General features: G+C 41.6%; 1 protein-coding gene across 1 annotated transcript in view; it reads right to left on the bottom strand.

Annotated features, from left to right (window-relative positions):
- The window catches only part of snx29 (sorting nexin 29), a 154,340-nt gene that overhangs the window by 83,741 nt on the left and 44,337 nt on the right, over positions 1 to 26,262 (bottom strand). The window contains exon 15 of the mRNA XM_023949208.1: positions 1,682 to 1,788. Within this exon, the coding sequence (XP_023804976.1) occupies positions 1,682 to 1,788 (107 nt within the window). The remainder of the gene's footprint in view (positions 1 to 1,681; positions 1,789 to 26,262) is intronic.

The following is a 26,262-nucleotide window of genomic DNA, read 5'->3' as shown; positions in this document are numbered from 1 at the left end:
TCTGCTAAAGCAAACAAAGGCTGGGAATGCGGCTGCGGCAGCAGATGAGCCAAGGAAAGTAATGCAGATGGAAAGATCACGCTCATCTTAGCAAGTTCTATAAACAGGATCAGCTGTGGAGTTAAGGATCAGCCCACTGTGGAGGCAGGAAGAAGCAAAGTTCAACAGCAAAGACGATGAATGAGAAACTCCAATAAAGCTCTGATGAATACATAAAGTCTTCCTCAGTCCTCATATTTTTTTTATAATTGTATTAATGAAAATTACCCAAGGGGGGGCTTCGAAACAGAAACCAAAACTGTGAAGGTAAAAACCTACAAGACAAAACTCATGTCGTCATGGTAACCCAAAAAAGCCAGGAAACTCATTTTAAAGTTCCACGTCTATTAAAATGGCGTTTTATAGGGATGAGGAGATCAATCAGAGTATTGATACCAAGGTGAAGTATTGATACTGAGATCGATACTTTCATCGCAGTTCTACTTTAACACGTTCAGTAACGACCTTGAATTGACTTACGGAGTGTCTGTCTGTCGCCAGATTGGACAAAAAACAGCCCAATTTGAGCAGAAAACAGCTCAATCTGATAAACACTGACTGCATCTTTGCACTAGTTACCGTTTCATTCCTACTATTTTGGTATAATGCCATCACTAAAATACAAGTTCTGTATTTGATACATGTTCAGTTTAGCTTGTTAACAAACATTTTTATTTTCCGAAAGTCTTTGTCTTGTGTTTTATTACACACGTAATACAGAAAAAATTATATATTTCCCAAAATTTTCTATAATCAAACATTTAAACAAAAAGTATTATTATCCTGTAATTATTTGGTATCGGGACCGATACCCACATTCTCAGTATCGTCCACCCCAGTGTTTTAGGTCTTTAACCTGTTCTTGGAGCATTTTTCTGATAATGGAGGACATATCTAAAGACATTTTGTTCTGTTTATTCAAATCGTTGGGTATCAGGAGAAGACAAAAAATACTATTTTGAAAAACAGCTTGTTTGTGACGTTGAAAATATGCTCGGTGGGCCAGGAGCTTCTCACTCCATGGTCTCAGCAACAGCGAGGTGTTTGAATCTACAAATCCATAATCCAGTCTTTGGAAATGACCCAAAGATCTCTGCATAAACCTACCGTACATCAAAGCTCACTAGATTGGTGAATACAGACCACAATGCATTGCGTTTGAACATTTAGGTATTTCAAATGTATTTGTCATTCAATCCTCCAAGTTTTGATCATAACACAGTGGATTTATAAATGTTTCTCTTTCGGCTTTTCCCATCAGGGGTCGCCACAGCGAACGAGTCGCATGGTAAACTTGGCAATGTTTTACGCCGGATGCCCTTCCTGACGCAACCCTCTCAAAGTAACCGGGCTTGGGACCGGCACAGAAGTAGAGAAGGGAACAGGGAGCCGCCCGGAGTCGAACCCTGGTTTCACGGACGGAAGGCGCCGCAAACCAGCACGAGCTAAACCGGCTCCCCACAGTGGATTTATAAATAGTCTTTGTAAAAAGTTCTTGTTTATTACATGTTTAATTCAAGAAAAGGAGTGAATTCCATTAAAACTGAGGGCACTAGAAAGTCCTGCACTTCATTTGTGTTCAAATATAAAACAAGGAGATCCAACACTGACTGTGTACACAGTAGATGATAAACGTGTTTACCTCGATAAGTTTGCGTTCATAGCTGGCAGCCAGCTCCTCAATGTCGCCCATGGACTTGTTCTGCGGGACGGGAACCTGGTCCTCGCTCGGCCGCAGCACCGACAAAGCTGCAGCACAGGGAAACAGACGGGAGCGGCGTTAAGCACGCGTGCAGTGATGACCGGCGATAAACATGTCTACGATCTGTGAGACTTCCAGCAGGTTCCATAAGGAATCCGTCGTTTCCAGCACGATCGGGCGTCGGAAAGCTTCACAAAGCAGGAGGATTCTTAACGGACATTATAAGATGTTGCAGCAAACTTCTCCCTTTCTGTCATGATGATGAACTGCACTTCCCTGATCTCTGCCTCGTTTCTTGTGGCCTTGGAGTTTATTGTTTCCCTGTGTTGTTGCTAACAGGCTAAAAGGATCATGTGACAGCCTGAAGCACAGCTTCCACGTCTGCGAGAATCAACTAACGTCCTTTTCCTGGCAGAGGGAAAGCAAATTAACGCCATTATTTCAGAGCCATCGCACTTTAACAGGACGAGGGCAGAAGGGAACAAACGTCCGAAGGGCTCTATGAAACTTTTTCAGATTTCCAAACTGCTTTATGATTGGACAGAAGAAGCCGCTCGTCTTCCGTATGTAGACGAATATCACAGAGACGCGTTATAAGAAGGGAGTCGAGAAATAAAAGAAAAAAGCAGAATAAACGATGCTGTCATTGATTTCAGTGGAACACAGACAGCCGCTCCTCCCTTCATGCAAACAGCTGGCTGAGCAAAGTAAGAATGGCAACTTACAGACTAACACTGAGGATTAACTCCCAAAATGTGCATTTCCAGTAAGGTAATGACAATGTTGGCTCAATGGATAGTATTTACGTTATTGCAGTCAAATGGAGGCAAATGCAGCTAGTGGGGATGGGATGGATGGACTTAACAGACTGTTGGTAGAAACGGTTTTTCAGTCTTCGTCTTCCTTCACCTCAGTTGTGTTTTCTTAAATACCATACGGCAGATGAGGGACGGGCAGAACGCGACGCGCGGGACGGGGTTGGAGCTGCAGAGTGACCTGACCGCGCAGATGTTTCCTGGCACGGACAGCTGGACTGAAACGACAAAACTAAACGAAGCCACAAAGCTGGAAGCTGCTGGACCTAACTGGTGTCCTGCAAGGAACTTCAGGAAATACAGAGACTAAACCTTAAGCCTTGTGCTATCCTATGGGGTCCAGATGACCCGATCCTTACATTGACGTGTTCTCCCTACCATGACAAAGGTGGATAAAGGCGAAGAGGATTTCATGTAATCCATGGACACCAGTGAAGATCACTGAAGAAAAAAGGTTCAGAGCACTGTCTAGTGGGTCTAGATGACCCAACTCCCAATGTTAAAGTGCCTAGGATAGCACACGGGTTACGGGGTGGATACAGGCAAACCTGCATGAGTGGTCTGTACAAAATATCAGTGGCGTAAACTGCTCAGTGAACAAGCAAAAGTGTTTGAAATGAGGAAATAACACAGTGTGGCGCTTGTTCAGACATCCTACAGACATCCTACAGAGCTTCCGTTTCACCTGCACATCCAGCATTTGCAATACTCGCAACTCACAGCTAGAGTACGATATAAGGACACCACGCGTGCATTTTCTGCAGGGATGGCGTTGGGCGGTTATTTGATTCGATCAATCCTTAATTATAAAAAAGCGCTGTTATACTTAAGAAACTCAAAGCGCTTTACAATTAAAAATAGAACCAGACAATAAATAAATCAATAAAGAGAGAGAAACCCATCCCACCCTTTACCCCACCCTCCACTAACACACACAACAATGACCCCACCATCAACTACTACTTCTAAAAGTAAATTCTAAAGGAAATGTAAAGCTTTATGTGATGCGTTCTGGGGCTGTTGGTTTTTTTGCACCTCTTCTGAGACAAACCCTTGGTGTCGGCACTAACAACCAAGGGTTGTCCCCTGACAGAAGAAAGTGGGCTGCACGTTTAAAATGCCAAAGAGCCCAACAGAACTTTCGGTTCAGCCGTAGGACGGGTAAAACGGCTGTCTGGAACAGAAGCAGTTCATGTTAACAGAGAACAAACAGGCGATTGAGAGGTTCACTGGGGAACCACCGAACAGACGTTTGCTGAATCGCTAGGACAACATGCCTCCAAGTCATGTTTATTTTAGGTTCTCCTGAATGAATTAAAGGATGCTCAAAAGCATAAAGCACACATTACCGATCTGTGGGATGTATGGAAGCGCACTGATGTGCAAACAGAGCAACCATGAAGTGTGCAGGATTAAAACAGCAATAAAGAGCTTCTTTATTGTCCTCTGATCATTTCAAACCCAATTAAAACCCAAATTCTAAGTGGTATTAAATTCTCAATTGACGTTTAATTTGCCATTTGAAAATGTTTGTCTGACTTGACAATTTAGTATAAATTCTTAAATAAATTCTTAAAATTTCGATTAATTTTTATTGTCTTCAAGTTCATTGAATTTTATGTGTCAAATGCAAAAGCCTACAATGTGCAAACTTGAGGTCTTATAAAACCTATTTAATAATATCTGGTAACTCCCAAATAAACAGATTTAACTAAAATAAGGCTTTTATTTTACAGGGCAGTCAACAGGAAGTTGATCATTTTTGCCACCAGCCTCTAGTGGTTGATTGAGAAACTGCATCTGGTACTTCCTGGTTCTCTTTGAATCCAGGAACAGAAGGTGGGGTCTTGTTTTAATCATTTACTTAATTTTTCACAGTTTTTTTCGACCATGAAGCCATAGGTGGCGCTGTTATCGCCTCACGTGAAACTCATGTGAAGCCACAAAGCGGCGAGTGATGTTTGAGGCGCCGCCGTCCTCATTTATTTATCCTGCCATGCGGACGACAAGCTGCTGGAAATTACCCCATGTCTTCAGGTCAAGAGAGAAGATTCAGCAGAGAGTGGGAGTGAAACAGATGAGCAGAGACTTCCCATCAATCCCACATGAAACCCCCGCCGCCGCCGCCGCCACCAGCTGGAACAAACCCATTTTCAAGAAAACGCAGCAGCAGGTTCAAAAAAGTCCAAACAATAATGTCATCATGCTCTTTAGAAAACTGGGATGGATTATACGAACATTTTTAGCTACATGGAAGTTCCAACTAAATAAGTCAAGGTGTCATAAGGTTATTAAGCTTGAAATATTTACATTCTACTGTTGTAATCTATTTTTAGCAGAATGTCTAAGTAATTACGCTTCGACTGTGAAAACCTCGGTCGTTTATTGTTCAGATGAAGCTGAACTAAAATAAGTGAATGTTTAATAAGGAAAAAGCTCATTTTTATAGGGAAATTTGGAAATCCTCTCTAATTAAACTACAAAATATACCTTATATCCTGATATTAGGGACTTGGCTACTTGTTTCCATGGACTCGATTCATAAAAACGCAGCATGAGGCTTTATGCTGCGTTCACACCGACGCATCATAGGCGTCCAGTTTCAATGTTAAGTCCACGTGAGTGTCGGGCGCGGCAGTCCAGCAGCGCCACATTCCACATCCAGAGTAAAATAAACTCTGAACTTTGGTGAAGAGGACACATCGCGTCAACCAATTACGGACTCAGCTTTGGCCCGTGACGATGACATAAGCAGAGGATGGAATCCAATACAAACTTTAAGATGTTTTTCTCATTTGCATTGAGACAGTAAATAAATGATCCTCTAAATTTATCCTTGTTCTTATATTTTCCCTCCTCAGACTGGATCACAAACTGGGTCACATAGAGACGGAAGTACCGCTGAAAGCGCCTGTCAATCAGAAGCAGACGGTGAAGCTCGCCGTACCGGGAGAGTTTCTAAATGATGTCATGAACCCAAACATGGAGACGTGACTACTAGGAAAGTCCGGGCCTGCACAATAAATCGCAAATTTATCGCGATATCAAGCTGTGCAGTACGCATATCGCAAAAGTTGGCGAAAATTGCAATAAAGTGTTACCTTAAATGTTCGAAAACAGTCTAAAGGCAACTTGATGTATTAAACAAATCGAATAAATCACTTTAAGCATTTGACCGATCGGATAGACGTGTTTTTAGACAAGCGGCAAGCAGTGACTTTGCTGCACATACAAATAAAGGCGACTTCTGTGTGAACGCAGCATTATGCTACGTTTACATCGCCCGAGGAAAATGCGCGTTCAGGAGAGCCCGTTCAATGAAACGTTTATGTAAATACGCATATTCGCACATTTCAGGCGTCCGTGTTCAAGACTCTCGCATGGCTACACAGGTTTTTAAATCAGGGACTCGGATATGGTAACGTATGGATGGTGTCCCTTTTCTTCGCTTGAAAATTGTTCATGGAGGAGAAATTATTAATTGCGGTTTGTGTCCGGATGGAATTCTACGACACCAAGTCTTTTATATATCGCAATACAGCTGTGAAAGAAAAAGCCTGAAGATAGATTTGCAAGATTTGCACCAAGACTTTTCCAACTGTGAGTACTTATGCAAGCATCGGGGAAATGGTAAACTGGTAAAAGGCGTCTACTTATATAGCGATCTTCTACCTTCTTTAAAGGCCCAAAGTCACAGACCCATTCACACACTGATGGCGACTCCTGTGTGAACACCGTGTGCTAAAAGCATGTTCAAAAACCTGCGTTCACCACACATCTGGTGTGCAAGTAGCTTTAAAGAGACGAGGCTTTGCCTCTGCGAGCCAACAACCAGTCATTAATCCTGAAGATGCAGGGAAAAAACATCTGCAGATCCCTGAACGCAATGGCGCCCAAGCTCAATCAAATGAAGCTCTGTGGAACCGTGAAATCTTTCCCTCCATCCTGTGTTTGGTTTTTTACGTCTTTCAACACAGAAAACACGCTGTAGCTGAACTCTGATGGTCTTCATTTCTCAGATTCTCAGATTCATGCGTCTTTTTCTTCTCACATTAATCATTTATTACCCCTTCAGCTTAAATTGGCAGCAAAGTGTCGTCCCACGCCGCTAATTATGCTGGTGGCGGGCGTGAAGATGATCGGCGTGCACGCATACCTGCATCCACGGTGAGGTCCAAGGTTAATGCGGTTCTCGTTAGAAAACCATGAGATCAAACGGGGATAAGAAGAGACCAAAAACTACACACACACACACACACACGCACACACGGAGCATGTGCTGTGGACGGGCTGGTTAGGGAGCCAGCCAAAAAAGTTAATTAATCACTGCTAATCAAAGCAATCTTCTTTCATTTTGCAATCATTCATAGTTCATTTCTCTGCCCCCCTTCCACTCAGATGCGTCTTTGTGTATGAGGCATGCATGTGCACGAGAGCGCACGGATCCCGGTGCAACTGTCACGCATGACAAATGCCACCAGATCCCGGCCCTCGCACAGGAGGCAGAGGTGTGAAATCGCTGGCCTCCTCCAATCGCAGCAGCTCAGAGCGTCCAGATGAGTCAGAGAGGCGACGGCGTCCTGATCACACCTGCTCCGAACCCGCCCCTTCAGAGCCGTCTGAAGCCCCTTAAAGGAGCCTCCTCCGTTACTGGTTCTCAAGCAAAGAATCCAGAATTTTTGGAGTCCCTTCCATAGACAGAGCCATCATTTCCAACAACCATCTGCTCGTCCGAATGCTTTCCTTCCATTTGTCCTTTCTGATGTTCTTCTCTGCTCGGCAAACATCCATCAAACGGCAGACCTCAGACGTGCGTCACGCCAAAGACGGAGAGCATTCGGGACGACTTTTCCTCTCAAAAACACCTTTTTTCCTGCACCATTAATAGATAACGTTAGATTCTCCGTGTTGAAACATTTTAAAAGCTAAATGCAGTGTTTTATTATTGAAAAAAACATAACTTATCTCTTGCAAAATTGCAGCTTTTTTAGGTTTTATTCTTATAAATTGTTGAATTTCTTCCCCAGTTGTACGACTTTCTTGTCATATATTAGTTTTTTTATGTGGTTAGTTTTAAATCCTACAGAAGCTTACATTTTGAACAAATTGAACAAAAAAAAGTTTTTTTTTTCTTTTTCAAAATTGTTATATTAATGCTTTCAACGTGTTTTAAAAGAGAAATATAAACCTGCAATCACAACTGTTAGAAACTGACATTTGGGCCAATTAAACCAGACTGCACACCGTAAATAAATATTGTTTCAGACAGTCATTCATTTACTCACGTTGGAAAAATAAGTTTATATTGCCAACGTGTCCCCCTATTATACTTTTGGTGTAACAGACAATTATATCAGACACTCATTAAAATTCAGTAGTTACCATCAGCAAGTGTGAATGAATAATGGACACATTGGAAGCACTTTGAGCACCAAGAAAAAGCGCAGATAAATCAAATCCATTATTATTATTGTTATTTTAACTCTTAACCGGCCGAAAATTTTGAACAGTTTCCAACCAATTCACGTCGGCCGAAACCCTATACGGACATCGACAGATGACAAACACAAGAACCTCTTATGAGTGACGTAGACTTAGACGTTAAGCACAAACAAGCTTAAGTAGACCTTGAGTGATTGAGTGAATGAGAGTCAGGTGTGCGGCATCCAGGTGGTGCACGCTGGGGTTGCTGGGAGGTGAAGTGCATGCAGTTCTCTGGAGATGGTTCCCGCTGGTGACCAGAGGGGGAGGCGGAGCTGTGATTTGTGAAATCCGAAAACGAGGATTTAAGCGCGTGTACATCGACTTTTCATTGGAAGCGGCTGCTTAAACACTGACGTGAATGCAGCATAAAATGAACCAGCAAAAAAACTAAATAAATAAATTCTTATAACTCTGTTAACGTTTCTATTTATTTTCTGCAGTTTTTAATCACTCAAATGCGAGTCCACTGGAATATTTCTGCCAGTTCTCACTCAGTTTCATGTTTTCATTTCCCTCGTTTGGCAAACCTTTTCTACCATTCAGATTCCTTTTAGTTTCGTAAATAATTTTCCAGAACAAATTTCTTGCTAAAGTTTGAAAATCTCCGATCTATGAAAACTTGTTCTTTTGTGCTGCTGCAGCTTGATTGTCTGAACCGACTGTTAATTAAAATGAACCTGTCAGCTGTGAGCCGGCTGGTATTTACGTCTAACACTCGCCTCCTTTCTGATGAGATCGTTTCCTGACGTCTGAGCTTTCTAGGAAGATGCTAAAGTGCCAGAACCCGCCTGTGAAGGTGACGAGGAAAGCGGCTTTCATCCTTGAACATGTGTTTTAGACATATGCTTCCAGCAAACGAGCACATTTCAAACCGTCTGCTCAGCCGTTCACTGCTCGCTTTGAGTCTCAGTAAAGAAACGTCCTGTCTTCTAACGACCTGCGTCGTTTTCCCGCCTTGGATCCGGTTCGTCCGCGGCGCTCTCGTTTCATCTCGGGGTTTAATCTCTGCTCTTGTTTGACCACAGCTGTGAGGCTTCATGGAGGACGGTGAGATGAAAGAGCGAAACAAACATGTGGATTATCTGAAGAGGAAGAATAAATACTGATTTTAAAGAGTGTAGCACTTGATTTTCTGACTTCTCTCCCGCAGACATGAAACCTGCATGGGGAAGAGATTTACCAGAGCTCCCTGCTCATGCGCTGAATCCCAAACATCTCACTAACTTCCCAACTCTGCTGTGAAAAATCTCATTTAACTAAATTAAACCTGCCAGAGAACTCTCCTCACTCGCCGTGTGTTTGGCACCTGGGTGGTTTTAATTCCCACGGTGTGAACTCATTTCATATTCATGCTACGGAAATGTCCTTTTTCTCATTACTGACGGCTCGCCGCACCAAAATAAGGTTATTTTTTCTGTGAATGGGAAACTCATGGAGAGGAATTGTTTAACTTTGGCAGACTGGATGGAGGACGGTCTAAACGATTAATTGGAAAAAACTTTAGGGATGAAAAACCTAAACCAAAGATCCAGTTTTAAAGATTTTTAAATTGGGTATCAAGAGTTTTTAAAATCAGAGCAGGATAACCGAAGAGGCAAGAAAAGGAATTAGCCTTCTCCCTTTCTAGTGTTTTCAACACAGTAGAAAGGAAAGCTGGAAGAGACTGCATGTGGAATGGCGCTTAACCTATTTGTAAAGGAAATAAAAATACTAGAACAAAACTGTTCCTCACTACTTCTTTAATAAATTGGGAAAATTCCACAAAAACTTTCAGAAAATGTGCAGAAATAACTTCAAAAACCAGAAAAAACGTTTGGCTCAAAAGATTTCTAGGTAAACCATAAAAACTCATCTGTTATTACATCCATGAGATTCCATCTATAGCGCCACCTGGCGCTAAAAAATGAAATCCCATCAAGACATACATTTTGCGCATTTTGTACGGAGGAAAATTGGTCGTACGTAAAAACTTTTGGTTCTTTAAATGAAATTTTGTACAGATGTGTCACGAACGAACCACGTTAAAACCACAAAAGTACCAATAAACCATGCAAAGAACACGTCAATCTACGCAGAACCGTGCATTATTGTTGTTTATGTAAAGGTTAATGGTCGACAAAATGCGCATTATCACTTTTTAACCCACCCCGTGGAAGCCTGAACGGAGGACGGATGCTTCTGCGTAGTGCATTAAAAAGTGATCATGCACACTTCGAAGGCCATTTACCCGCTTATACCATGGTCACTTACAAAAGAAATAAATATTAACCAGTATTTAGTCCTTAATTCTAGTTTTTTTCCAATTTGGATCACTTTTCTCACAAAAAGCGGACTTTTTGTTATCGCGCCGCACCACCTAACAAATAGTCCGCGTAACGTTGCGACATAAATATATATATCGGTGCTTATCTTTCCGATGGGTTGAATAAAGCATCAGTTTAGAGAGTTTAGAGAAAAGGTTCACCTCTTACCACTTGTTTTTGTCCAGATGATGAAGCTAAAGGTTGATTTAAAGAAGCCGGCAAAGTGATACAAAACATTTAAGCTAGGTGACCGGAACTTCTTTTTTCACTGTGCAGTTATCCTGTGGTATATCACTTTTTAATGCACACTGAGCAGCCAATCAGAATCGAGTATTCACCTGGACCATGGTATAAATGTAATTCATTAGTGATTCAGGCATCAATTACAAAGTTACAAACAAATGTGTGCGCCGTATACATGATAGAAAAGTCATACATCGGTGGTACATGTGTGAAAAGTCCGTTAGGCATACGTGGAACGGTCATGGAAAGCCACATGTTTGCGCATGCATCTTGCAAAAATCACACACAATAACATAATAATTGGGTATAAACTATGTAAAATATGCGTAAACTGTCAAATTCTGGCAGTAGAGCAGGTCGTCCAATTACTGAAGGGTCGGAGGTTCAATCCCCGCTCCCCCCAGCCAACTGTTGTTGTGTCCTTGGGCAAGACACTTCACCCTTCCTTTCCTCCACTGTGGCTCCACTGGTGTGTGAACGTGTACGAATGTCCCGGTGATGGTCAGAGGGCCGTAGGCGCCAACTGGCAGCCACGCCTCTGTCAGTCTGCCCCGGGGCAGCTGAGGCTACATCAGTAGTTACCATCAGCAAGCATGAATGAATAATGGACACATTGGAAGAACTTTAAGCACCAAGAAAAAGCGCAGATAAATCGAATCCATTATTATTGTTAATATAACTCTTAACCGGCCAGTTTCAAACCAATTCACGTCGGCCGAAACCCTATACGGACATCGACAGATGACAAACACAAGAACCTCTTATGAGTGACGTAGACTTAGACGTAAAATGTGCGACACGACCTTAAAATCTGTCGATCTTTAAAACGTGGTCGACAGGAGTCACTGAAAAAAACAAATGTAAACAAAGAAAAAGTCAACATTTAAATTACAGAAATAAAATCAAACGATTTTGATGCATTTTTAAACTCCAATTAAGAAATTTAAATAGTTTTAGCTCTTTCTGTGATGTTTACAAGACTAAATAAAAACATCTTGCATTCCGTTTCAAAAACTCCTGTTTAAAATCTGCTTCGCCTTCCTGCTTTTCTTCTGGGAAACAGTCTGTCTGATCTGGTTCTGTTCAGAAAACCCTTCCGGCTCGTGTCGATGTTTGCTCAACACCTTCTGATGGGATCTGAACGGAACGAGAGCGAGCAGGTGTCTGCTAAAGCGAGCCGGGAAAAGAGGAAAACCTAATTATTTCAACGATCAAAGCAGTGATTAGCAACAGGGAAAAAAAATAAAAGGAACAGAGACGCTCTGACCCAAAAACGTCTCAGCGGGAAAGCATCACGGCTCAATCTGCTGCAACCTATTAAAACAGTGATTAAGCATTCACCCAACACTTACAGCATCCATCAAAATGTGAGAGGGATTATTAAAAACAATACTCCCGTCTTCACCTTATTATTTCCAGAAAGGCGGGCGGCGCGCTCAGATTCTGATTGTACATGTCTGCACATAAATGTGACGTTTGTGCAGCTTTCTGCATGCAAATGCCGCTCGCAGCCTCAGGCCAAGACGATCCGGGTGAAGTCAAACTTTGACAGAGGCGGACTCATCAGGAAGTGTTCAGCAGCAGCAATCAGTCATGTCATTTGTCTGGCTGCTGCCTGATGGATTCACTTTTCCTGCATGAGAAGCCTGAACGCCAGGCTTTACATCATTTTTTTATTTATAAAGAACAACACTACATAAAAAAAGACGGCTTTTAATTCAATAAACAGACTGTAAACTGAGAAGGGCTTCATGAAACCTTCAAACAGAATTAAATTGATAAGTTCGCTTGAAAAGCTTAATTATAAGAGAACCTGCAGCAGTTTCTGAAGTTTATTTACGAAATTAGGTTTTTTAATTTCATATAACGATTTAAAAAAGGGAAAAAAATACCATTCAATTCAATCGGGTATTCTGGATTTTTGCAAAAGTCAAACCAGAAGCTGAGTTGGCAGCAGCAGTGAAAAGATCCACTCTGATGAAAATGTTGTTTTTAGCATGTTCCTGATGAGGGAGGACAGAGATTAAGAAAATTCAGATTAAACGCATCCACTGTCAGACAAACAGATCCATGAAGGTCTTTGTTTTCCTCGTCTGAGCTGGAATCTGGATCAGAACTGGACGTCTGGATAACTCCAATGTTGCTCGGCATTTTTGTTGCAGCGCTAATGTTTGGTTTGGGGTGTGAGGGGCTGTAAGATACTAGGAGAGCGTGTAAAGAGAGAGCTCTCAGATATGGGTGATGGGAAAGGGGGCAGTTTAAAGTTCAAACCTCAAGAATGTCGGAGTTTTGTTTAAAAAGGAGGGAGATAGAAATAACATAATAATATATTTTTATAACCATTTGTTGCGTTTGCCAGCTCTGCTCCGTCCTGCAAAAGGACTTGGAACTAAGAGAACTTATCTCCATGAATGCTTTTAAATCTAGATTATGAGCACTTGAGACTGCTTCTTTAATGTTTTATCTCGTTAATTTAAATGTAACTCAATCAGCATTGTGACTCTGTTCTATATTCATTTGTATTTTTGTTAATTCTTGTCCAGGGATCCTTCATAAAGAGTTTTTAAATCTCAATGAGACCCTCCTGGTTAAATAAAGGTTAAAATAAAACATTAATAAACTAGAAATAGAAAGCCTTTATTGTCATGGTACAGTGAGATTCAGGGACAGTTGTATATAAAGTGGTGCAGACAATAAAGACAAATAAATAGGATAAAAAGTAGCTAGGACTAGCTAGGACAAAAATCAAGCAAATGTGCATGGAGGAGAGAAAATGTTCAGGAATCAGGTGGCTTCCAGTGCAAAAAATGGTATTTGGCACACTGACGGCTTTTGGGAAGAAAGAATATAAAGAATGTAACGATGGGGCGGAAACAGAGGAAAGTCAAACATCAAATCCCTTAAAATGACCTGCTGCATCTCCATTCCTGTCCTCTTCTTCAGTAATGCCTGTTCAAGATAAAAAATAGACTTTTTCTTCAGACTTTTTGGTCCAAAACACTGAAAAATAAAGCCCTTTGAGATGGACTGGCGGATAGGCTCCAGCAACCCCATGACCCTGAATGGGACTGCAGTTGGTTTAGAAATGGACGGATGGATGGAAAGAAAAAACAATTTTTTTGGTCTTTTTTAAACCAAGCTGGCTTCAGCGCTGGAATAAAATACGTCACTTCTTTTTGGGACCCGCTCCAAATTTTGAATGGATTTATCTAGGACCCCCCCCCCCCCCCCTTCGGAAAAAAACCCATTTCTGAAGAATGTGGCTGATAGGAATTCCCAGGATAGGAAGCCTTTAGAGCTCAGCAGCTCTTGGAGCTGATGCTCCTCTATGATGATCTGGAGGGGATGTCTGGTCAGAAAACCTCCTGGGGGGCTTTGTGGAAAGGCTTTAGGGGGATAAAAGAGGCTCGGCAGCAGACAGTAGAGTCAAAGCGTCTCTTGGGATCCATGTTTGGTTCTGTCGTCCAACCACGGATCACCACAACTTTGCGGATTGGCGATCGGACAGAATCCAGAATTTTATTCTTGCATCTTTGTCTTTTGCATCCATTTATTCTGAATTTGAAACAAATATTTGGTCTTGGTAAAAACCTTTGGTAAGCTCACTTTTTGAAACATATTTCCTCATTTACTTTAGATATTCCTACACTATAACTAAATAAACTGCATTTCTTCTGATGAGAGATGCTGTTATTCAGCCAATTTCTGATGCATTCTTCCGGGTTTGTGTTGGAGGGGCTGCAGTGTCAGTACGGATGCTCACACCAGCTCCTCCTGGGGGGTTCAGAGTCGTTCCCAAGCAATAACCTCTCCAGTCTGGGTGATTCCTTTTGGTAGGAACTTAAATTTGAAGGACAGTTCCAACTAGACATGCAATTCTGTTTTCAAACATTTTGTCGCTGTTGCTATGACGGCGTTTTTATTACGAGCCAAAGGTTGTGTTAGCAAATGAAAAACAGAGCTAAGGCAGAATTTAGGAATGGGGTTTAAGTTTGTGGGCGGAGCTTAAATATAACTTTTAGATTCCTGTTAGGGAAAACGTCTACTTTTCTCACAGTACCAGGAAGTGCAAATCCTCTATAATTCTCCACTGGGTGGCGCTAAAAAGCTATCTTTAAAGAAATACGTTATAGAAGACCTCTCCGGAAACCTGAAATGTTTTTGTTTTTTACTCTAGCAGTTTTAGAGACATACGGGTAAAAGCTTTGGTCAAATTTGCAGCGCCACCTATGGGTGCACTATTCAGAAAGGAGCTGCGCTCGTTCATCACTTGTATAAGAAGTACTGTTTAAAATGTGGTGAACTTGTTGCATTGCAAAGTTGACGAGCAACCCCTTCTATTGTGCATTGCCTGTTTTCCAACGGTCGAAGGACTTTTTGAAACTTCCACTGTTGTCGAGAAAAGCTAAGCGAATGACGATCGCGGCTTTTACAGCAAACAAGTGGACATTTTTTGATCTTCCTAATAAAAACTAAACAAGTCATCTTTTCTTTGATTACAAATGTGTTTGTTGGACAACAATTAATAACACTGGTCTAGTCCCCATTAGTGACAAACTAATGGGGGGGGGAACACTTTTGTGTTTTTCTGTTGATTTTATCTCCGTAGCAACCATTTTACTTTTTGGCCCCCCAGGGGTGACGAACAGGTTGATGTAATTTTTAGAGGAATCGGCAAAAGTAAAGTTTTGGATTTCCTTGGCAACAGAGATTTTTTTGCTAACCATGCCTGCATTTCTTTTTTGTTCACATCATGTAATATCTTTCTGTTCAACCTGAGCCAAGGATTTATGCATTCAATTTTCACAATATTTATGTAAAAATATGCAAATTACATCTTGAAAACCCTTTTTTTTTCTAAGCAGTTTCCCAGAGAGATGCTCGAGGAGTTTGGAGGCCACAGATCTAAATCCCTAGGAGGAGCTTGAATTTGTAGAAGGTACTAAAAGTGATCATTCTTTTCCAGCACACTGAAAAGTATCAGCATGTTCTCCGTGTGCGGTTCTCCTCTTCCCAGCTGATGCAGCAGCACCTCCTCCATCGGAGTCCCTCGGCGCCCAGCAGCTCACTTCTTTTCTTAATTAACTGCCGTTTGAGAGTCTCTCTTTTTTTTTTTCTTCTTCGATTTCTGCTAAGAGTTTGTGTTGGTAAAGAGCAGCGGCAGCAGCGCTGACAGCCCACTAAATCCACAGTGACCTTTCAGTTGCAGCGTCTAAATGTGTGTTTTCCTAAAGCCGAGCTGTCATTAAACGTCTCATTCATTCACTCTAACAATTACATAAACATAATAAATACCTAAAACTACTCGTTTCAGAGAAAACAGACATTAATTAAGCCTTGCATTATCGTGTGAAACTGTTTAAATATAAGTGTAACTCAGTGTTCGAGTGGCGTCTTTGGTTTCATACTACAGACTTGTTTGTCATGTGAGAGACGGTTCGGATTCTGGTCATAAAAATCTATTAACCCCCACTTTGGGGGCTGAAACAATAATGCTGTGAAGTAGCTGGGATTGAAATTATTTAAAATCTGTGGCAAAAATCCAAAACTCAACAGGAAGGTTGAGGAAATGAAGAATTTGCCCCAAGTCTGGGCCCCCCTGTGCAGGTCCCTAGCCCGGCCTTCCTAATCATCTGTTCATGTTCATAATTAGCAATAAGGTCCAAAAAAATACGAAAAATAATCCTGACTTAGAGACAGGTTAGGGACTAATGTTCCCATCTGGAAGAACATAAAAGAGGAGGAGCAAGGGGGCAAGTTTTGGTATTTTCCAGAGTTTATAGGTGCATTATTTTCATTTAATGTCAAACAAAATGGGTTCTTCTTCAACTCTGACTTCCAAACCAGGAGGACGGAGGGACACTGGGGTCGCTGCAGCCTATTAGCAAGTGTAATTCAGACATTTCCTGTTTTAGAAGCGGAGGGGAAAACCAGGAGGATGCTGGGAGAGACACTTCTGACAGAGATATGAGGGAGAGAAATGCGATCATGAATGAAAGATAATTAGAAATCACGACACAGAGATCGGGACGGAGCGACAATAGGCAGACGGAAGTTGTTATCGGCATTGGGAGCCGTCTATAATTCAGATCTTATCTGTGGGTTATTATGACTGTAAATGAAAGAGGGAGTGTCATGTCTTCCAGCTTCATCACATGCATACTGAGAAGGGAAGGCGGGCGCTGATCCATAGATCGAACACCCTAAAGACTTTTTCACAATGATTGTATTCAGGTTTTACAGATAAGTGCACTTTGCTCTGTTTCCTACCTGGGATGTCCTTCAAATGTTCTCCCAAAATCTTTAGATAATTAAAAAACAAAACAAAAAAAACATGAATGACTAGAATAAGCTCTATGGCTACCAAATCATCCAAACTCCAAGCGTCTGTTTGAACCACTGACTGTATCTGAGAACTGGACTGAGTGACTCCTCCCCCCTGGCATTCCAAACAGGAAGTGGTTCCAAGAAGTTAAAATCCTACAGACTTCTATAGAGAAATAAACAACTGTCATATTATTGGTTTGAATGACCATTTTGGCTCTGATACCGTTATTTTTTTTAACTTGTTCTTGAAAATCTTCTTTCATTCTGTGGTTCATAAACGGACCAATCAGATGCCTCAAATGAAAGTAGGTGGTGTCACATCAAACATCCAAAACAGATGTGGTGTCTCCCGCTTTCAAGTGGTGGGGGTGTGGACTTCCATCAAGCTCACTCCTGATTAGCCATAGTGGTTGCCATAGAGACTCAGACCAATCATTGCTGACTGACGACGTCTGGCTCCAACATGGTGACAACCGTACCGCGAAAAAATGGCTAGTGAATTGGCTCTATTTGGCTGGAACCAGACGCAAACCATTTTTTATTGATGATGTCACACGTACTCAGTCCAGTTCTCATATACAGTCAATAGTTTGAAAACAGTTTAAAACCCAACTATGAAACATAACAATGAGGTAAATCAGATTGACCCCCGGCCTTGCTGACTAATCAAAGCACATCTGTACTTCATTTAGACTGTAAGCGTGTTTATGTAACGATTCTTAAATTATCCTGAATGGGGGCGGTCTTTAACTCCTACATGTTAGCCAGTGAATCTTTCATTTTCAAACAGGATTTGACCCAAATCTCAAACCGTTTAACCAAAAAAACAAAGTCTTGACTTTCAGAGTTCCCAAAATCTAGTCATCCATCAGCAAAACATCCCTATTGGGGTCATGAGGCTGCTGGAGCCTATCCCAGCCGCTGTCAGTTGAAGGCGGGGATCGGCCTGGATGGGTCGCCAGTCACGCAACCACATTCACACCTCACATTAACCAATGGAGCATGTCTTTGGAATGTGGGAGGAAGCCATGCACGGGGGAATCATGCATACACAGAAAGGCCCCCAAGAATTTGAACTTTGTGCAAGGCGGAGGGGGGCTAACCACTGCGCCACAGTTACCTTTTTATTTTTCTGCCTCTCTGATATATTTTTGCAGATGTGTGCATTGCTTTAACCAGGTAAAAGACTGGAGCTTGGCCAGGTCCTATGTCTACAAAATCAAGCTTTGGAAACCTTTTTTGAAAAAAAACACCCAAACTTCTGTTATTTTCTCACCACCTTGATATTAAACGGATGCAGATTTGTTTTAGTTTTGCTTTAGTTTCTTTTTTTAGCTATCTCGTTGAGGTAAAGTTGCAGAGATTTCTCCAAAGACCTTTCTGTTCTTTCCACTTAGCATTGCAAGCTGCTAACCCGTCCTAGCATTTTAATGCTTACCTTCTACCTTTTTTTAATCTTATTTAACTGTTAGTCGTGGCCTAAAGTTTGTTTTTTGTGTGTGTGTTTTTTTAGAGATGTTCGTTTATTATTTCAGCATCTTTTACCCCCCCTCAGCCAGTTGCACCCACACAGATAACTGTTGGCTCTCTAGAATGTGAAACTCTGACATAAAAATGTGGCATTTCTCTTGTAAAGCACCTAAAATGCTGGCCTCACTCCTCTTGGCTCTAATCCATTATGCATGAGTGGAATGACACACACAACCATATGAGCCTCAGTCATAAAAGACAGCCTTCCAGAGGAGGCCAGAGTCAAGGCAGGAAAAAAAAGAGAGGTGGTGGAGGAGGAAATTGGTGAAATGTTCACACATGAGAGGAGAAAGGTAAAAAAAATACTTCAGAATGGCCTCAGTGCCTCGCCGTCCGTCATCAACTGTGACCTTATCAGCTGCTTCTGATCATCTCATCTCACGGAAGAGCAAAGAAAAAGAAGAGAATGCCTGTTCCTTCGCTGTCCTTTGTTCCCGCCGCTAACTAGTGTCATTAGTCAAAACCTTTGGCAGACCGATGATCTCCACTTGCTCACCGAGTGGGTTCAGGCTCCGGCACAGTGGAGCAAGATGTCTTTCCAAACTATTTAACAGGGTACATCTCATTTCCTTGTAGGCTATTACAGTAAATGTACATTAAGGCAGAGCTGTCGGCGTCTGTCTGCCCCACAGCCAACAGCCTGGTGGACGTGAGTGGCGCTCGTGGGGACAGTGCCATCTACGGGAGACGGTGGTTTTCCTGTGGTGCATGAAGCTTGGAAAGCAAATTTTTCATAAAATAATGCACCTCAGCAAACATTGGAGACTTTTCATTTGAACTCATTTCACAAATTATGCCCAAAACCTGCTGAAGTGAGGATGTTTTCAAATATTTAATCCAAAACTGATGTTATTTTTAAGCTTTTGTCAAGTTTTCTAGCGAGAGTTTAGTAAAAACTGCATTTGGAGTGAAGACGTCATTCAGTTCAAGATGTCCAGTAACAGAAAACAAGCATCTACGTACTGATCCGTTATCATAAACAGGTGCCTTTTTTAAAGAAAATAAGAAAAACACAGGCGCTGTCCATGGTCCTGATTCTGAGGTTCTCACTCTCAGCTGATGAGCACAATTGCCAACCCTCGGCAGCTAAAACATCTTCCATAAAAGACATAATAGTTATTTTTAATAATTCTATCACAGGGCTCCAGACTAACTTTTTTCACTAGGAGCACAGTGGCCCCTAACTGAAAATTTTAGGGGCGCAACCAGAAAATTTAGGGGCGCATACCGTAAATCAACATGCTAACCAAATCTACTAATTTCCACTGTATTACTAATAAAAACTTTAATAATAGATGCAGAAATTACAATGTGCTGTTTCAAATTCAGTGTCACATTTTATTCTGCACTTTTGAAGATGCAACAAGAAGGTAAACTGACAGCAGCATCGCTGTCATGACAGTACAAATTGTAAAGAAAACGGATGGAAATTTATCTTTGTGACACCAAATAGGTGCAGCCAAGATGCACAATAAGCGTGTTTGAGATCACCCAGGTGGACTCAACGCTGCGCAGATCACCTGGTGTGTGACATATATTTTTGTTTTTGCTCCAACATCAACTGTCAATCATCACAAAAATATCTCGAGAAAGGGGTGGGAGCAAGGGGCAAACCTACCCGGACACAGCTGGAAACTGAACTGACTGAAAGCTGCCCTGCAGACTACAAAACAATGCATTATGGGACATGTGTCCTGATGGTTTTTGTAGTGGAGTGATTAATTAAAATAATTTAAAATACCAATTCATTAAAAAAGGCTACATACATCACAAAACATTAAAATAATCATAAAATATATAATAACACAGATCATACTAAGGGGGAGAAGAATATTAAAACTAAATTGAATGTTAAGGACAACTCCAATTTCCTGTTCTCCTTCAGTCTCGCTGCAGATTCGCTTTCATCTCACAGCCCCCCCGCCTGGTCTCCCCAACGATCCAGGCGAGCCGCCGGTTCATCTCAAAAACATCTATCGTTGCATTTTCCCCACGTATTTTCAGTGTGTCAAAAACTAATGTTGTTTTTGCTCGAGCGTGTTTAAAGTTCAAGCCCCGTTAGCTGTCACGCATGTAGGTGTGGGACATTTATTCTCCTCAGCTGACCCCACTCCCGCGGGAGCGTTGTGCTGCTGCCGTAACGGCCGCGCATAACCGTCTGTAACCAAAACCGTAACCAAAACCTAAACCTTCCTCCGGTTCTGTGCGGCCCAGAGAAAAGTTCAGCACGGACTGCATGTATTTAGAAAATTACGAGCGAATAGATACGTTCTATAGGAAAGTAAGGAACTCCTTAATGTGGTCCGGGGAGGGAGGGGGCTGTCAGGTTTGCTGCTTTCAAACCCTGTCATTGTCACGCCCCCAAGAGTCATTTACCCCACTGTGATTGGTTGGTCAGCTTCGCGCACGACAATGAAAAAGTGTCATTCATACAAACTGGCGGGCTGCAGTAACATTAAACCTTCATATTAAGGCGGGGGCCGCAAAATATCATCTTGGGGGCCGCAAATAGCCAGCGGGCCGCGAGTTTGAGACGCCTGCTGTACACTCTGGCACTGGTACACTAGCCGCAGGTCGGAAGAACGAATCAATAGTTCGCTTGCTCATAGCTCAGACGCACATATCAGGTTGTGATATTTTTCTCCGTTTCCTTCCCACAGATGTTTACGCGCACTCGATTATCTCTAGGCCCCTCCCCCTACACGCATTTTAGCCACTCACAGTGGCTTTCCCTATTCTTCTCACACGCAGTGGCCGCCTCACACACAGGCATCACGCGAGAGTGTACGTGATTGCGTTTTATGAATATGTGCGCAAGTGTGTGTGTCTGCCTGCGTGCGTGTGCGCTCGCGTCTCATAGATTATTTCATTGATCATTTCATTGATCATTGACGTGCCCCTTCCACGTTTAATGTATAAAAAATACGAAGGGTGGGGGGGGCAAATTTACTGGTCGCACATGTGCGACTGGATGTAAAATTCAGTCGCACACTCTCAAATTTTGGTCGCAAAATGCGACCAATTGCTCGCAGTCTGGAGCCCTGTATCACCTTCCAACATTTGGATAAACCGGGCTGCACATACCTCAAAAGACAAGTGCAGAGTTGGTCACACCAAGTTATGTTTCTTCTGTTGCAGTTCTCTCTGTTACATCCAAAAAGAACAACATTCTTGGGGGAAATCAATAAAATGCAATAAATGAGAAAAAAAACAAGCCGTGCTTTAGCGCCTCGTCAGAAATCTAACAGAATTTAAGCCTAAATAGGACATTTTTGAGAACATAACAGCAAAAAAAATAAAGAAACAAGGTTGTTTGAATACTACCATTTATTTCTATCATTTATTAACTGTATAATAGAACCATTTGGTAAACGTTGCTTGAGATGCACTTTGAGTTCATGCCATAAAGATCCACTTTGATGTGTTTTTGTGTTTCCAACATGTTCTTGTAGCATTTTTCATTTATTAAGAACATTATGCGTAAAACTGCACTTTTGAGTGTCGTTTTATTCAGATATTTGGGAATCAGGAGCACACAAGAAACTGCAGGATATTAGGATATGGAAAAAGATTCTATTTGTGACGTTGAAAATACGCTGGGCGGGGCCACGAGCTCCCTGCTCCGCCCCATTCCGATGCATCGTCTTGCAGAGTACAGATCCATGTACGTCTTTGTTTTCCCTCCTCTGAGCTGGAATCTGGATCTAAACTGTACGGCTGGATGGATCATGCTCACCATTTTTGTTGCACCGGTCATGTTTGGTTGGGTGAGTGAGGGGGCTGGAAGCTAGCAGGGGAGCATGTAAAAAGACAGCTCTCAGCAAAAGGTGAATGTCTAATGAATTCCTGCTGCTCTGCATAAACCATGTTCTAGAAAACCAAACACGTTTTTTGGCTGAAAACAGCATCATTATAGTTAAGACCACTGGGAACGGAGTGGGACTTTAAAGTAACCACAACCTGAACTCATGATACCTCCATCACTTCTAGTCTTTGCGTTGTCAGGCTTTTGCCCTCTTTGATCTCTCCAAAAAGCCCTTTCTCCCTCTTGGAAGTAAGGTCCATATTTGAGGAGAACCAGGAGAAAATCGCATAGACATTTGTGACCAATACTTCCTTTAAAAGCAAAACATCTGTTTTCAACAGATGTTTTTCCTCCCATCACTTCCATGAGATGCATCCAGACACAAGTGGTTTTCTCACATTGGTGAATTGATTTAAATCTGACACACACACCATGAAAACTAAAGAAAAACAGACAAAAAGATCAACTATTTTCAAAGTAAAAGATAAATATTGATACTAAAGGTGTGAAGTAATGAGAAAAAAACAACATGAAATGAACATACTTCGTTAGATTTATTTAGCTCTTTTCTTGGTTAATTGATGATCTAACCACATCAGGTTTTAGACCTGACTACAGCGCCCCCTAAAGGCGGCGTGTAAAACTACACATAGTAGAAACCTGATTCCACACAAGCAAGAGGCAAAAACATTTAAAAACAATCAGGAAAAGTTTCAAAGTTTTTGTTGCCTTGTTAAAACTGCAGCCAAACTGTTTGTGTTGATTGCAGCTCTAAAAAGCGCTGCATCCGTATCTCTAATGAAATAACTCAACCCCCGAACACAAGGATGTTTAACTCAACCGCACGAGTTCAAGAACTTCCTGAATAAGTTATTTAATCAATATGGGAGCCAATCATGCAGGAGATGAGTGCTCCATCATGGGCTGAAATTAAATTGTCGTTAATCACTGGAGAGGAGTTTCAATCAGCAGCAGCTGCTCCTCTTGCAGAACACGCTGGAGCTCCTTCAAGCAACAAAGTTGGGTTTTGGAAAGCCTTGAGGATCACCTCAAGCCTCTGAGTCAATTATGACCGCCGACAAACCCAGTGTGAAGCAACCAAAGAGGACTTCCTGAAGTTTCTTTTCTGATTTCCCCTAACACAAACTTTACTTTTTTTAATGTATTTTTTTATTGTTTTACAAATGCAAAGAAACGCGGCAGAAAACACTCACTGTTGTTCACGAGGAGAACAAATGATCAAATATACATACAGAGTGCCTTTAATGTCTCCACATCCTCTGTGCGTTTGTGTGATTTATTCATGCACAGATGAAAGCGTGGACGGGAAGCGACACGAGGGGTGACAGAGAAGGAGAAATGTGTGGGGGTGGGGGGGCTAAGCTGCTGAAAGAGTGGAAATGAAGAGAAGAAAGCAGGACTTCACCAAGCTCTGCGCCGATATTAAACATTTCAATCACAGACTGAGCTGCGGTTGGAAATGCTTTTGATCCAACTCCAAATGGCTTTTAGAAAACAAGCGCTTCTTTGAGCAGCAGTGGGCTTCAGGAGCAGAAGAAGCTCTCCATAATCACAATAAAAACACTGGCTTTTCACTTTTTTTAAATTGTTTTTATTCCAGGATAAAATGCAGCTTTGGTTTGGAATGAAAACAGAAGGAAGTCCTGTTTGTGGATTTTCTGGGGTGAGTAGAGACCGTTTGGTAGAAGATAAAACCAAATTCCACGCTGATGTTCACCAAAAACCTCACGGCTGAACGAGGCCTGCTTGGAAATATCAAGGTCGGTGAGAAAATGTTTGTACGTTCCGCTTTCACGACTTCCCTCGAGTGGTGAAATAAGTCACAAAGCCCCACTTTGATCAGTTTTAACCCTTTGGGACGTGGCATCTACATGCTTGGACGTCACATTTTGGGTTATAGCTACCTATAGTTACCTCAAATATTAGGTCAGGTCTTCCCAGTGGTCTTTTAATTATGATTATGCTAAAAAAAAAACTGTTGTTTTCCAGTACATAGTTTCTGCAGAGAGGCAAGAGTTCATTTGAAACTCTTGAGATAGGACCATTGCAGTGAAGCAACCCCGCCCCCCATAACTGAGAGCTTTCTGTTTACACGCTGTCCTGCTAGCTTAGCAACAAAAATGCCGAGCATGATCCAGTCGTACGGTTAGGATCCCGATTCCAGCTCAGACGAGGAAAACCGAGACGTTCACAGATCTGTTTGTCTGCAGGAATCAGGATGGAGCGGAGACTTAGCCCCGCCCATTTTCAAACAACATTTTGTTTCGGATTCACAACAATTTGAATACGGACACTCAGAAATACGATTTGAATCTTACTTTTCTTTTCACTTTTGTCCTCCATCATCAGAAGAAACTACAATAACAAGTAAAAAAACACCCAAAAACATCTTTTTATGGGAGTGACAATTGTGTGTTGTGTCTTTCAGGTGTAAAGTGTGGATAGAAGTTCTCATAGAGTCTGTTCAGACCAACGTCAGTTAACTTCCTGTTCACTTATAGAAATAATTGAAATGCTGCACTTTCTTTCTGGAACAAGCAGCATGAATTATTGATAGCGGGCGGTTTGAATATCTCTGGCCGCTCCTCCAGTTCATTTACATTTTTCTCCTGCATCTTTTGAGCTTTAACCAAATTTGAAATGTTGTAGTGAAGCTACGGGGGAAGGGGGGGGGGGGGGGGATTATCTGCTCGTGTACATACGCGACCCCTGAAATGGTGCTGATGACACAAAGATATGACAGCAAAAAAACAGTAATTAAATTCTAGCTTTTACCGTAGGGCTTAAAACAAACCACAGATTGAATTAATCCCAAAGCCGCTAATCTCTACTAATATCTCAATCAGATGCAAGACAAACACACACAAATCGCATTAATCACACTCAAAATCTGGGCAAATCTTTGCGTGATTTCTCCGAGGACGAAACCGAAATATGTTGGTTCTGATTTCCCAAACCCATCGGGGTTTGTCCCACCTGAACACAGGTGAGACTCCTTCTTCCTCTCTTGACCTCCTTTGGGGAACGGACTCAGGTCTCACCGTGTCCGTCCCCCAAAGGAGGTCAAGAGAGGAAGACTCTTTCCTCCTCTGCACTGGTTTCTGAACAACAGAGGAGCATCAAGTCATCTGTCAAATAAAACATCTTCATCAGAAAAACCTGCACGATTCTCACAGACTCACTGAGGATAAATGTTATTTATGGATGTGTTGATGCATTTCAGCTAACAAAAAAATGTTCTGAAAAGACGTTAAAGCTACGGTGGCCCTTTAAGTCCAAATCACTTAACACAAAAATTTTTAAAGATCACGACAACAATTTAAAAAAAAAAAGGCAAATTTTGAAAAAGCATCACATCCCAGACACACTAAAACACAAAAAAAGTGTCGAAAAACAAAATTAATTTCTAGAAATGAAATGTTTAAAAAAAATGAAGCAAAGTAAGAAACTGGAAAATTAAAGTATTATGAGAGATGACTAATTGGATGAGGATGTTTGTTCACCTCTTCAATGGGATGTTATTTGGCAATATCTTGGCTTTTTTAAAGCTTTTGGCCACGCCCACAAGTTTGGTGATTGACCACAGTTCAGTCAAAACATCCTTCTGCTTTCCCTCTTCATCAAAACATCATCATTCCATCACACATGATGACCCATAATACCTATTTTTGTCTGGTTTTCTATTGTGTTTTTATTTTAATTTCTGGAAATTACTTGTTTTTTGACACATTTTCTTTTTATTTGATTCCAGAAATTACTTTATTTTTCCAGGGGGGGTTTCTTTTGGTTTCTAAATTTCTGTTTGGATTTTTTGGATGTAAATTTGTTTTGATTTCTTTAATTGATGTTGTGATCTTCAGAATTGATGTGATTGGCACTTCAGGGCCACCGTAGTTTTCCCACCCCCACACCAGCATTCCAACTGATATGTTCAATTATGAACTACTTAAACCTCTACATCACTCCAGTAACCATCAAATAAAATATGCAACA

This window comes from Oryzias latipes, chromosome 19 (assembly GCF_002234675.1).
Source record: "Oryzias latipes chromosome 19, ASM223467v1".
NCBI lineage: Eukaryota > Metazoa > Chordata > Actinopteri > Beloniformes > Adrianichthyidae > Oryzias > Oryzias latipes.
Note: the sequence above shows the minus strand (reverse complement) of the source record. Positions and strands in the feature narration are given on the sequence as shown.